The 13,891-nt window shown below is 52.2% G+C and overlaps 2 protein-coding genes across 3 annotated transcripts in view; one reads left to right on the forward strand and one right to left on the reverse strand.

Annotated features, from left to right (window-relative positions):
* USP37 (ubiquitin specific peptidase 37) overlaps positions 1–6,780 on the forward strand; it is a 34,856-nt gene extending 28,076 nt beyond the window's left edge. Inside the window, exons 21-24 of one of the 2 annotated variants that reach the window (XM_036386719.1) lie at positions 1,038–1,153; positions 2,008–2,077; positions 2,591–2,729; positions 3,326–6,780. In XM_036386719.1, coding sequence (XP_036242612.1) covers positions 1,038–1,153; positions 2,008–2,077; positions 2,591–2,729; positions 3,326–3,413 — 413 coding nt within the window. In that variant the 3' untranslated portion in view covers positions 3,414–6,780. The remainder of the gene's footprint in view (positions 1–1,037; positions 1,154–2,007; positions 2,078–2,590; positions 2,730–3,325) is intronic. The other variant, XM_036386720.1, reaches the window with a different exon arrangement.
* Positions 6,781–7,370: 590 nt separating this feature from the next.
* VIL1 (villin 1) lies at positions 7,371–12,940 on the reverse strand. Its single transcript, XM_036386767.2, is given in 20 exon segments — positions 7,371–7,547; positions 7,639–7,776; positions 7,956–8,024; positions 8,177–8,365; positions 8,643–8,787; positions 8,883–9,028; positions 9,144–9,323; positions 9,403–9,561; positions 9,718–9,855; positions 9,990–10,090; positions 10,200–10,353; positions 10,450–10,490; positions 10,493–10,547; positions 10,667–10,745; positions 11,248–11,450; positions 11,549–11,659; positions 11,889–11,997; positions 12,248–12,444; positions 12,570–12,644; positions 12,851–12,940. Coding segments are annotated over 20 exon segments (2,478 nt in total). The 5' UTR covers positions 12,926–12,940; the 3' UTR covers positions 7,371–7,433.
* Between the last annotated feature and the right edge of the window lie 951 nt (positions 12,941–13,891).

A 13,891-nucleotide genomic window follows, 5' to 3' on the forward strand; every position in this document is an offset into this window, starting at 1 on the left:
GGCCTTGAGCAATTCCTCTGGGAGGTGCTTCATGCACCAACCTACCAAGGTGGCTGTGTTTCTAGGCTGTAGTCTACCCTACAGCCCAAGTGAGTGTGGAAAGCAGCAGCAAAGGATTCCCAGTTAAGTAAGGGAGACATCTGTAAACTTCCCAAGAAGATTACACTAATCCAGTGACTGATGATTTAACAGGACAAACAGTGTGAGAATCTCTTTGGCAAAACAACTCCATCACAGCTGGCGTGATAGTCTCTTGAAAACAGACGAGAGAAAATTCCTGAGCAGTGTCCTGTTAATCTCAACTTCTTATCCACCCGGGACTCCACAGCTTTAATTTAACTGGTGAAAGCATAGCTACTTCTCCTAATGAGAACTGTACAAAATCTTAAATTAGTTGGGTAGCTGCAGAACCCCAGGAAGTTTGGAACAGCATGTACAGGGAGCAGTGGTGCCTTCCGGCTCTTTACAGAAAGCTGCGTGCATTTTGCTCAGCCAAGCAAACTGGAAGTTCCTGTGGTGAGCAGCCTTCTTACCATTGAAAACAATGAAAAGATGCCTGCTGCCAGCAGTAGCATTTTGATGCCAGTTTTAATTCAAAAATGCACTTTGTTCATGCAACTTATAGTTAAAAGTGTAATTCATAGCTTCTCGTTGCAGGAACTCGCAGCTCACTGACCAGACTGGCTGTCCTTCTTTTGCTGTCTGTCCTGTCTGCAGCCCACTGGTGCTCCAGAGCCACTTGGGTGTTAACTGCTCTTTTGTCACCCAGCTGTCATTGCCATAGTGCCCTTTTGGAAAAGTATGAGGGAGATGGTGCTAAAATTAATTCCAAGATACTTAACTGTTGCTCTGACAAGTTGGAAAAGGGCAAGAGCTTTTTTTTTTTTGGAAATTCCAGTATCCCCTTGTTTTCCTTAAAAATGAAACATGAAATTTTATTACACCTGTTTATGTGGGTAGATATACCTCAACCTGTTGTAAATTCCTGTGTGGTCCACAGCTTGTCATGCAGTTATCATTGTTTCCTTGCTATCCAGAGTTTAACAGCTCTCTCCTAGACAGCGTTGGCTCTGATGAAGACTCTGGGAATGAGGATGTTCTGGACATGGAGTATTCAGAAGCTGAAGCAGAAGAGCTGAAAAGAAATGCTGAGGTGTGATCCATGATTTCAAAAGCCAGCTGAGAAATATAGCTATTCTTTATAGTCTTGAAGGTAGTTTTACAGAGCAGGTGTAGAGGCTAGAAAGGTATTTATATTCTAAAGTGAAAACATAGAAAATTTCTGTACTTAAGTCTTACTGTGTTATTTTAATTACAAAAAAGCCCCAAACCAAAGCAAACAAAACCCAAAAAAATAAAATTAAAAAATCAGCTGTGGAGACCTTCTGAGTTTCTCTAAGATACTCTTTTTGACATTATTGTCAGTGAATTCTAGAGGTAACATTTCCTGGTCAAGAGAGTATTAAAAAATAAAGTGTCAAAAGCTATTGAATAGAAAGACCATGTTTCCTGTATGTAAAGAGGGTGTTGTCCACTGACATTACAGGTGCAGGACAAGAATTTGGGCTACATATCCTGTATTAGCTGTTGAATCTGTGTACCATTATCAATGGTATGTCTTTGATATTTCAGAAGTAAGCATGGTGTTCCTTTTTGGCTTTTCTGTTTATTTGCTGGATTAATTCTGACATCAGTGGAAGTTGCTCAGGAAATGGTTGTTTAGAAAACTTTGCAGTGTAGAGCTCATGTCAGCATCTGTTCTGAGGTCAGAGAGGCTCCTTGGCATGCTCGTTGGCTTGCTGATAGATTAAATACACATTTCCCACTTCTGGAAGGACTCCTTGTTTGGTGTGAAGCAGGGTGTCTGTTTCTGTAATCCTTCACTGGTTTGCAGCTTTGAATACAGTAGCCAGAGTTGATATCTCAGGTATAATTCATCTTGTCCATAAGCTGTGTGGGGGGAAAAAAGAATGCCTGATAGCTTTAATTGTACTTTTTTTTCCCCAGACAGGAGAGCTTCCTCACTCCTATCGTCTCATCAGCATTGTCAGCCATATTGGAAGCACATCATCTTCAGGTAAAAGATGCCACATTTTATTCTTCATCTCTTACCTAGCTTGAAAAATCTGTAGTACAGAATTACCATAGCATAATTATTTATAGGAAAGAATTCAGGCAGCAAAGCAAATCTTCTGTCGTGACTTGCTGATAGGGGAGCAGGTTGGGGATATCATGGTGCCTGACTATGGCACGTAGGAAACGTACAGCTGGTGGGCTCTGTAGCATTGCTTGTGCTCGTTACCAGCTGATTGAGGGACCAGGATCTTAAGGGTCTTTTAGCATTTAAATGTGACATAGGTAGCTGGACCAGGGTACCTGGCTAACCAGCTCACTGGCTGAAGTGCAGCATGGAAAGATGTGCAGAGAAGTTGTGGCTGCCCCATTCCCAGAAGTGTTCAAAGCCCGGTTGGATAAAGCTCTGGGCAGCCTGGTGTAGTGGAAGGTGTCCCTGCCCATGGCAGGCAGTTTGGAGCAGGATGACCTTTGAAGTCCCTTCCAACCCAAAGCATTCTGTGATTCTGTTGTTCAGGTCATTATATCAGTGATGTCTATGATATCAAGAAGCAGTCCTGGTTCACCTACAATGACCTGGAAGTCTCTAGAACTCTGGAGACCACCGTTCAGTGTGACAGAGACCGAAGCGGATACATCTTCTTCTACATGCACAAGTAGGTGTCTTGGGGAATGTTGGTCATAGAAATTACCTGCTGCTTGTGAGGAAGGGGGCTTCTCTTCTTCCTCTGGTCCTCTGCTGGGATGAAAAATGTCTCCAGAATGACAGAATTTAAGTGCTCAGGGTTCAGAGGTGTGGCATTGTATGTCAATAATACATGGTGTTTTAACAAATACATTAGAGTGTTTTAATAAATACATTAAGAACGGGATTCAGTGTCTCAGTGCATGTGTTACACCAAGAATCGTAATGGAGCTTGGGTTTTTTTCCTTAAGTGCTGTGATATTTGTAAATGCTCTTACCCCTGCTCCTAACAGTTGTGTTGTTGCAGCCATGGTCATCTCAGGACACAGCCAAAATGGGGTTTGTAGGTAGAAATGTTCTCAGGCACACAGAACTGAAGAAGGTTTGTATCCCCCTCTTCTGTTGTTGCTGCTGCTTGGAGATGTCAGATTAGACATCTCTCTTTGCCAGAATTTGTAATGCTTGAGTTTGTGGAGTAAATCCAGTTGCTGATTCCCTCAGGGCTATCTTATGTAGTGATTTTTTGTTGTGCAAAATTTTCACTGTTGGTCTTTTGTTCTGTTCTAGAGATATCTTCGATGAGTTACTAGAAACAGAAAAAAATGCACAGCCACTTAGCATGGAAGTAGGAAGATCAGTTCGTCAGCCTCTGTGAAGAGTAAAACACCTTGTTCCTCCTGAGGAGCAAGGAAGATTCTGAACTTGTGCCAGCCACACAGGAGTAACAAACAGCTCAGGGCCAAAACATGAGACAAAAGGTAGAAATGTGGGATGCTCGGTTTGTTGAACCATCTGTGCAAGTCCTGGGCCTGAACTTTGTGTTTAAACCTTGACATCCAGAGCGACCCTCCTGTGGTGAAATTTTCAATGTTTCTCAAATGATTTTGTCAGCATGGAGCCTTAAAGAGTTGTAACAAGCCACAAGACTACAGCTGCTCATAAACTGGTTTAAAAAATAGTGCAAAAAGAGACTCGACTTTAAAAGCCCATTCACCTCTGAGACGTGAGTGGCGAAGATTTACATATCACTTGGCGCTTTTGTTTCTTTTCTCCAAGAGCAATTTAAGCAATAGACTGTAACCTGGCGTGTGTTGTGTTAGTAATATTCACTGGAAAGCCAGATCACTGAGCAGGCTCCTGCCAGTCATCTGGCTCACAGGCATTTTGGAATCACTCAAGCTGATGCGTTGTGACATTCATGGGTTTGTAAGCGCGCTGCGATTTCCATGCGGTTCCAGGAAACAAACTGTCGGTGCTGTGGAATGTATTGATACCTGGTGGCAGCTCTGTTGGTTTTGTTTTTTTTTTTCACACCATTCACTGTCATCCTCATTTAGATGTGAGATTATATATGTGATTTCTTTTGTTTTACAAGTTCTATTATTTGATTGCATTTTCTCCATGAGGTTGCTGCATCGGTGCCGTTTGGAGAGGCAAGTCTCTCGTTGGGTGTGCTGTGTTTCACACTGGAGTTGTGTTGCTTAGGGCTGCTCCGATGTGACTCTGGGAGAGCTGAGTACCTGGAGCAAACAGAGCAGTGCCAGGAGGTGAGCTACAGTTCTGGGAGGGAAAGAATGTTCTGGCATTACCTTTCCTGTGCAGTACCTGGCACTTGAACTGCCCTGTGGCTGAATCGTGGTCTTGCCGTGGTCTTGTGTTACCGCAGGGTAAGAGGCTTTGTTCTGCAGCCATGTCTCAGTTCTCCTCTTTGAGGAGTGCGAGAGTGCTCAAACTGTGAAATTAACCAGGTGGAAAGCTTTCAGAAGGCCCTTGCTCAGCATTAACAGAACATGGTTAGGAAGAAGTGATGCTATCTGCTGGGTTTAGAAGCATGATACTCCTTTTGTAGCTTGTTTCAGCAGTGGGGGGAGAAGCATATTAACTTCATTTTTTTCAGCACCTTTGCGCTAATTAAGGAGGGGCAGATGTTTCCTTTCACTGACATTTACTCATTTCAGAGAAGTTATTGCTGTAAGCAAAGTAGTTGCTCTTGTTTTGGCCTCTAGTTCTGATTTTTGCAGCCTGAGTTTTAGAGATGAAAGACTTCTTTAAGGAAAAAAAGGAAGAAAATCACTTTTTTCGCCGTTGAGATAGTTTGTGAGTTTTTTAAACTATCATTAGGAGTTTCTCAGGAATAAATTGGCTGCAGCAAAGCAGACAAAACCATCGACTTAGGAGACAGCAGGCACCTTTCACGGGCACTTCCACACTGGAGTTTATCCCGGCTGGGTGTGTCACTGCCCTCAGGGGACTCTTCCCACTTGTGTGCACAGCAGCAGCAAGTGACAGCGTGGGTGTACTCCCCACCCCGAGCACTTGGGGGACCCTGGTGTGGTGAAGACTGACCTCCCTCCCAGTCCCCAGGTGGGGCGAGCCCATGGGCCCTGGGCACAGTGGATCTTCCTGGTCTCTGAGCCAGCAGCAAAGGCTTGGCTGCAGACATGCCAGAGTGTTTATCTGGTGAGATGCAGCCCGAGGGGGGGGGTGTGTTAATTTATTACAAAGCATTATACTTTTCTATTGTCAGTACTGATTTTGGTTGAATTCTGGGCAACGGGAAGAGGTGGTGACATGGGAGTTGTCCTTTGAACTGATCGCCCTGCGAGTGTGATGGACTGCTCCGTCCAGAGGGCAAACCTGTTTTCCCCAAGCACATCCTATGCTTGTGCTGTAAATAACTGGTATTCCTGTAGTATCAGAAGTCAGCTCTGCTTTTTTTGGGTGGCAAGGTTGTTTTTACAAGGCGCTGCACTCCAGTTAATTTATAATAAAAGCAAACATAGCCTGATTTTTCAGTGCAGTAACTTTTGTTTAAAACCAGTTTTGTTTGGATCAAGGTGAAAAAGCTGGTGCTTGAAAACAGTGTTCCTTGTGTTATGAGAAGTTCTTGCTTGTTATTCTAGTCATTAAGAATTTGCAGACATATACTATAATTTAAGCTTTTTTGTTTGGCATATGGCAGCTCACTTGCACCTTCACCCGGGCAGGAGTGTCCACAGAGCCCCTTCCTTGCAGAAGCCAGCTTTTTCCCCACCCAAGAGCAGGGGGGAGGATGACAGGTGTGTAATTCTCAAGAGATGTGCTGCCCACCAGTTGTGTCATTCCCACTGCTCACGCTGTTGCAGCAGCAAGTTCAGTAAGGTTGGCCCTTCCATGTGGGATACCTGTCCTTGGGTATAGGTAGGTGAAGCTTACTTGTGGGCCCTGAACATGTACTAGCTCTTCCTCAGTTAAACATTTACCCACTTCTGAATCAACCTAGTTTAGTACAAGTGTGATTCAGCACAGAAATTCAAGGAACTCCCATCCCTCTGTTCCTTTCGTCGCTTCGTTGTCTGACTGCAATAATTTGCTCTTGATTTACACCCCTAATCTGAGAGGGGCAGAGCTTTGGTGTCACTGAACTGGAGCTCGTGTGCAGGTCCCTGGGGAGCCCTGGCCAGCAGGGCTGCACCAAGAGCCTTTGCAGAGCAAGGACTGTTTTCCCAGCCGGAGCAGCAGAGTGGGACTGACAGGAGGAGCTCTGCAGCACCTGTGGCCCCGGCCTGGCCTTCCCCCTGCTCAGTGCAGCACAGATAAGATCACCCGTGCATCTTCCTGCCCGTCCTGCGTCGAGGAAGGGAAGTGCTGATTGCCAGCTCAGCACTTCCTGCTTCAGTTCATCCTGGCACGAGGCAGGTGGGGAACACCATGGGGCTGGGAATAACTCATCTGCTTTGTTTTAATGGAGCTAATTATCCCTGTAATTGCCCACCAAAGAGAGAAAAAGGGGTGCAGGACCCCTGGCAGCTGCTGTCCATGTGGTTTGCTGCCAGACTCCAGCCTTGCCTCCCACTGGCTTCTGCCTGCACCCTGACTTTCTGGTTCTTTACACTGTTGATGTGGAGCAGTGCTTTTCTCTGTGTTTTAGCAGACCTGTTCCTCTCTATTCTTTACAGTTTTTGCTCTTGGGTTCCCCCTGCCCGTTTTTAAATGATGTGTAGATAGATTTTTGTGAAATTAAAACCTCTTTATTAACCCTCTATTGATTTGGAATCTTATTTCTGCTGGCTCTTCCTGGCCACTGCACCTCCACCTCCCCTTTTGCACTGGGACTTAGCTTGGTTGCCTGGGAACATCCTGTGTGTGTTCAGTGCCCCTCAGCACGTGTCCATCCTGGCCCCCCTGAGAGAGGGGACACCTCAGTGCCTCTCAGCATCCCTGCAGAGCCCAAGTAGAAGGGAGACACCCTCCTCCCCTCCTGGGTCCAAGGACAACTGATCCCTGATGTCTGTCCCTGCAGGCACAATGTCCCCTCATTTACCTTTGGTACCACACGTATTTACTGCAGTTCCAGTGATAAGGCAGGGAGTGGCTCCAGCTGCACACTGGACCTTTAGCCTGGAGCTGCAGGTGCCTGGATGGGAGAGTCCTGGCACCTCGAGCATGCCCAGCCTGTGCATCACCTCTGAGCACAGCCAGGACAAAGGAAGGCCTTGGGAAAAAGGAGTTGAGAATCCTCCCCTGTGCTGCTAGCCCTCAGTCAAGTCCTGTGTCTCTGTGCCAGCTCTGAATGAAATAACTCCCACACCTGGGGCTGGGCCTTGGGGTTGCAGAGGAGAGACCACAGCCCTATTTTTCATACTTATTTTATTTTCTAAAGAGCTGGGATTGTTTCTGTGCCCAGGCTCCTGTCCTAGAAGAGTCCATTGTCCTTCTTGAGCTTCTGTTGTTTCCACAAGGGCAGGCTCCTGAAGGCAGAGCGGCTCATGCCAAAAACAGCCTGGAAGTCCGCATCGGAGAGGTGGTCCTGGGGCCAGAGAAAGAAAGGAGGCTGAGCTGAAGAACTGGGAGGGGCTTTCCCTGTCTCCCCCTCCAGCAGCCCCCTGGCCTCATCTTACCTCCTTCCTGCTGGGATCCACACCCCGGGGCAGGTCCTCAGCGGAGGTGTTCACCAGCACATCCAAGGGGAAGGTCTCCAGTTTGGTGGGGACAAGGGTGGTGGTGGCAGTGAAGACCTCTTCCCTGGATGTGAGCGCCTGAATGGGGGGGCAGAGTCACATCAGGGCCTGGCCGAGGGATGGAGGCACCAGGCTGGCTCCAGGTGTCTGCTCACTGAGGATCTGTCCTTGCAGCTCCTCCTGTCACCGGCCCAGGGGATGGGAGAGAATTCTGTGCCCCTAGCCAGCCCAGCTGCCTTTCTCCTTGTGCCACTTACTGAGGTGAGCTGCCCAAGGCTGCTCTCGTCACCCAGCTCAGCTCTCAGCGTCTCGTAGGATTTCTTGTCCTGGGAAGGAGACAAAAGTGCTCAGCCCCTCACCATGCACAGGGGTCAGGCAAGCTGCTGCCCACACCCTGGAGATGCTCCTGGGGCCAGACCCACATCTGGCCCCTTCTGCAAAGGGACTCCCTGGTCTTTCAAAACCCCCCATGACTCACGTCCCAGTTGAGAGGGTCCCAGGCCAGGAACCAGCCGGTGAAGGTGGGGGGCTCATAGCCCTGCTTCACCACAATGATGGGGGTGTCAAGGTCACGCCCGCTGGGGTGGCTCCGCAGGTACTCCTGTGCCATCACTGCTGCTGCCTCCTTCTCTGACTCATTGGCGCCTTTCCCAATCCAGAGGAAAACCTGCAATAAAGTTACTGGGTCCACCACTGGGGTGAGATGGAGCCCTCTGGAGCCACGGTTGGAGGCAGATGGGCTCTGTCCATGGGGGAGGACTCTGGGAGTCCATCCTCAGCATTCCCTCGAACAAGAAGGCTGGAAAAAGCATAGTGGGACCACAAATAGGCAGGTTTCCAGCCTCCCATCCCACCAACTGTGGCTGATGCAGGTCCTCCAACCGCAGGAACATCAACTTGGGGGATCAAAGATCTGTCCCCTACTCCATGCTCCCCCAGCTCACCTGGTCCCAGGTGTCCAGTAGGTAAACATCACTCTCCTCCAGGTCATCCTGGGTGAAGTCTATGATCTCTGTGGCCAAGAAGGTGCCTGTCTTGTTGGAGCACTCAAAGAGTCGAGGGGGCACAGAGGGGTTCTCCTCCTGCAGCCTGAGAGGGGTCAACGTGATGGGAATGAGGCTCATCCTGCTTGGGGACTGGTGGCCCATCTAACCCCTGGGCATGGGCAAGGACAGGACTGGTACCTCTTGTTACTGGCATATTGGGACTTGCCCCCCAGGGCCAGCCAGAACTCAGGTGGCTCCTGTCCTTCTGCAACCACTGGCTTCTCCATCTTGGAGATTATGTCAGCCACAGTCTTGGCCATCTCACGTTCATCCCCGCTGCAGCCCTGCCAAGCAAGCACAGCTGCTCCATCACTGGCCCAGGCCAAAGAGGAGGAAGAGGAGGTGGGGACAGTTGTCTTGGAGGTGGCGGCCCCCACGCCAGTGCCCAGCAGTACCCACCTTCCCATACCAGAGGTAGCAGCAGCTGGGGGTTTTGAGCACAAAGACATCATTGGAGTTGAGGGAGGAGGCGCGGACAGGCACCTCGAAGGCCTTGGTGTTGTACTCGTTGGTGCCATGCACTTGGAAGAGACGGGTGGAGGGTGTGGGCTCTGTGCTGCCCGCCCGTGACGTGCCACCCTGGGGGAGAGGGACAGGAGGTCACCACCAGTGCCACAAGCCCAGCAGCCAGCCCATGCCCCAAGATCCCTGAGCTCACCGCATACACCACCATCTTGCCCTTGAAGATGGCCATCAGATGAGCCGGCTCCTTGCCCATGGTGACGCGGATCTGCACGGGCTCGTTGTTGTACTTCTGGTCCAGGGCGACGGCTTGGTAGGCAGAGGCAGCCAGCTCATCTGCGCTGGCTTGGCGGCCCTGGGCAGGACAGAGGGGGCTCAGCACCCATCACAGCCCCCCTCGCCCTCTCAAGAAGAGGCAACTCTCATGCTGCTCCCAAGGGGCAGAGCACCCCCAGTCCAGGGAGGTACACCCCCGTCCCCCACCCACGGGGCAGTGACCTGGAGGTCTCACCTGCCAGATGTAGATGATGCGGTTCACCTTGGGCCCCACAAAATAGGTGTAGAGCACCAGGTAGCAGTCCCCGCCATAGAAATGGCCCAGCCACTTCTTCTCTACAGGCACCAGCTCATTGTTCTCCACACGCCAGACCTGGTGGGACAGGCATATACTGCTGTCAGAGCCGGTGCATCCTCCTGCCCTGCAGACCCTGGACCTCACAGCATCCCCTGGTATAGCAAAGGGAGTACCTGAGAGGGTCCCACATTCTTCCATGGTCACCCTACCTCTACTTCTCCAGATCCATCATCCACCATCTTCTGCTGGGCAGCCATCTGGGGCTTGGCGTGCAGCGTGGTTGCATCAAACTTCACCTGCTCCACCTTGGCTGTGGGGAAGGGCAGAGGGGTGAGCCAAACCCCTCAGGCCACAGGAATTTCCCACAGCCTGCCCATCCCAATCCAAGAAGTCCTGCCATGTTGGAAGGAGACACTCACCCACTTTGCCCACAGTGTAGGTCTTGCCCAACCCACTGCTCTGGTTGGGGACAGTCCATTTTTGGAAGAGCTGCCTGAAGACAGCTGACTCAGACCCATCATTCTCTGTTTCCACACTAGTGCTGTCTGGATAGTTCTTGGCTTTGATGAAGCCCTGGTGGGATCCAAACACAGAGTGTGGCCATGGAGTGCCTGGCACGCCAGGGAGCAGTCAGGCTATCCCATAACAAGCCCCTAACCCAGCACCCACCAGCGCCCTGCTCATCGCCTGCTGCTTCTCCTCCTTGTTGCATTCTTGCCCTTCCAGACGAAGATCTTGATACCTCCTTGATCAAGGATGTAGCAGTCCTTGAAGAAGGGGCAACAATAGAAATTAGGACTTTAGGCAAGTCCACCAAATTCAGCTTTTGAAGGATTAAAGCTGCCAAGGAAACTGGACACCCCCAAGCATCCCATGGGTGACAGACCTCATGCAGGAGCATGTCTTGAGTTAGGGGCCGAACTGCCACCTCCTGTATGACCAGGTTTCCACTGGCGTTGGAGATACTGACAGGAGAAAAAGAGATGAAAAAGGCTTAGAAAGTGGGTTGGAAAACCCCATCCCCATTACAGGGTGGTAGGGTTTGTGGGGCTGTCCCCTCCCCATCCCCTTCCCCAGCCAGATCATGACACAGATGGTGCCCAGGGGCTCCCTGGCTGGGCCATGGTGGCAAACTGGTTTGTAGCATGACCTGCCAGGCAGCTCACTCATGGCCACAAGGAGGGACAGAGGGGTGTCAGATGTTGTGGGGCCACTGAGGCGCATTGCCACAGCATACAAAGGTGATGCTTGCATGAGCATCTCTATCGGGTCCCAATCCTCTTGGCAGCTGGGATTCCTCTAGCTCCAATGGCACCCAAGTCACTTATCCCCACCTCTGCTGTAGCTTTGACCCTTCTTGGCATCTGTCCATGGGGCTGGGATTTGTGGGACATAGCAGAGGTGGCTGCTGGCTCCCTCTGACACCAGGAAAAACGCCCCGTGCGTAACCCACCCCCAAAAACTCACTGGTAGAGCTTGAGGGAGGATTTGAGCTTCTCATCCACTTTGTTATCAGGGATGGCGGGCTGGATGTCCCTCTTCTCACCCAGCACATGCTTAAGGACCTTCATGAGTCCCGGTGAGGCATCCTCATCCTCACCATCCACTACGCCCACCTTGGCACGGCCCCCACGCTCCCGGTCCCGGATATCCTTGGCCAGGGTCATGGCCTGCAGCCAGGGGAGAAGGGATAAGCCCAGATGAGGGAGGGGGTGGCTGGTGACCCCCCCCTCCTGCAGGAGGGGACCTTGGCACGCCCTGGCCGTACCCTCAGCCTCTCGTTCCGGTTGCTCTCAGGGCCGTTCCACTGGATGATGAGCTGGCCCAGGTCCAGCAGGAAGACGTCTCCTCTGTTGAAGCTTTTCCAGCTCATCTCCACCTGCAGCAGGACAGGATTGAGAAGGGTGGGTGGCAAGCAGCAGAATGCCTGGATGCCCACAGCTCTGCAGCCCCTCTTACTCAGGAATACCGAGAGGGGCTTTCTGGGGAGCAGTTGCAAGGCAAGGCAGCATCATCCCACACCCACTGTGTGCCCTGCTTGGAGGCAGCTGTGTCTGGGGGAGCTCTGGCCTCATCCTGATCCAGACTCCACACATGCCATGACTCACCTCTCCTGCCACCACATTCTTCTTGCCCTTCACATGCAGCAGTCGCTGGACGTTGTAGGTGTTTGTCTCCACATGCTTCATGCCTGAGGCCACCCCACCCTTCTTATAGCTGGGAGGGGACAGACATGGAGTCAGCCCTGGGTCCCCCTCCTCACACCACTGGGGTGTCCCTCCCACCTCCATGCACAGGGAGGTGTTCGGGGTACACACACGTGGTAATGGATAGATGGAGCCCAGCTCCAGATCCTGCTTTTTCCTCCCCCACCTCACTGAGACAGAGCTGTCCCCATCCCCACTGGATGGGGACCCCTCCCCAGTGTGCCCCCCGTGGAACAGGTGCCCAGGGGTGACTGACATACATGAGTCCCTGCTTGAAGTAGGCACGGAAGGTGTCGCTCTCGTGTCCCTGGGCCTCGCGGTGCTGCACGGCCACGGAGCCCAGGTGTTCGTCCATCTGCGTGGTGTAGATGGCCGCCGCCCCCTGCTCATCCTGGCTCGACTCCTTGCCCAGCCAGTAGTGGATGTCGTAGCTGAAGCTGCTCCCAGACTTGCGCGTCTGCAGGACACCGGTCCCCGCTAGAAGAGCCCCCGTGTCCCCAGGCCCCACCTATCCCTCCCTGCACCCGGCCCCTCAGGGCAGAGCCCGTTCCCAGTCCCCTGTGCCACCCCTGACTGCCCTACCGACAGCAGCACGTAGCAATCCCCCTCGTAGAAGTAGCCATAGCTTTTGGTGGGCACTGGCACCATCTCCATGTTCTGCAGAAGGAAGGGAAACATCAGCCCTGGTGGGGAAACCCCCAGCCCAGCCCCACCACCCCACTGCCCCCAGCACCGGGAGCTGCTGGGTTTAACCCTGGGTGCTGCACTGAGACCCCCAAACCCAGGTCCTGAGGACACAAAGGGGGATCTTCCCTCACAGAGACCCCCCCAAGGCAGCCCCAATGATGTGCCCCCGTTCCCACCTCAATCCGCCATATCTGGATGCCCGGCGTGGTCTTGTTCAGTGTCCTGGAGACTTTGGCGCTGAGCTCCACCATGGTGACAGGTACCACCGACACGGGGACCTGCCCGCATTGGCAACACCCTCGTTAATGGCAGGCAGTGTCAATAAGAGCTGGGACACAGCCAACCTGCTGTGCCATCTGCTTCCCTGACTGCTCTGCAGAAAGGCCAGCTGTAAACCCCCCTGTACAGAGCTGCAGGGGCGAGGGGACCCCCAGCGCTGTGGTATCAGGAATGTGGCACACAGGTGGGGCTGCCATCCCCTCAGCTTGGCTGGCACTGCCGCTAATGAGTCCGTACCAGGGTCCAGGTTGGAAAGGTGCAGGGTCCCATAAATGCCCCAGTGCCCTGCCCTGTCTCTGAGCATGGGACAGGGCAGAGCAGGGCACCCACAGCTGGGTGACACTGCTGCACGGTGGACTGTCCTCCCCAGCACCAGCAGGAACTGGCCCTGCTCAGCCTTGTCCTGGCACGGCTTGGCATGAGGTGGAACAACATGACATGGCCACTGCTTACACACACAAACACACACACACACACACACACACACACACACACACACACAGAGACAGTGCCTGCTTCAGATCCGCTGTTTCCAAACCCCCAGCCCATCCATGCCCCCCAGGGAGGGCACATCCTGGCTCCACACGGCTGCTGAGTGCCAGTGCTGCTGAGGTTGTGCCCAACCATCTCTGCCAGGCTGACAGTGCTCCCCTCAAGCAGGCAGAGGGGCTGAGTCAGGCAAAGCCACCCTGTGCTCCCCGGCTGGAGGCTGGCAGGGAGTGCTGGCACTGCCCAGATGGGAGGTCTCTGCTTCCTAGCCCTGCAAAACCCCTCCTGACCCCACTGTGCTGCCCCATGAGCACCCACATTCCATACCTCAGACCCAGGGGAAGCATCCCCCGTAGCACAGCCCCAAGATGGGGCTCAGGTGGGTCCCCAGGCCCATCCCCAGGCTAACCTGATGCCAGCAGTGATGGTGTCCATGGGATGTGCTGTCC

Source organism: Molothrus ater, chromosome 7 (genome assembly GCF_012460135.2).
Source record: "Molothrus ater isolate BHLD 08-10-18 breed brown headed cowbird chromosome 7, BPBGC_Mater_1.1, whole genome shotgun sequence".
Lineage (NCBI taxonomy): Eukaryota > Metazoa > Chordata > Aves > Passeriformes > Icteridae > Molothrus > Molothrus ater.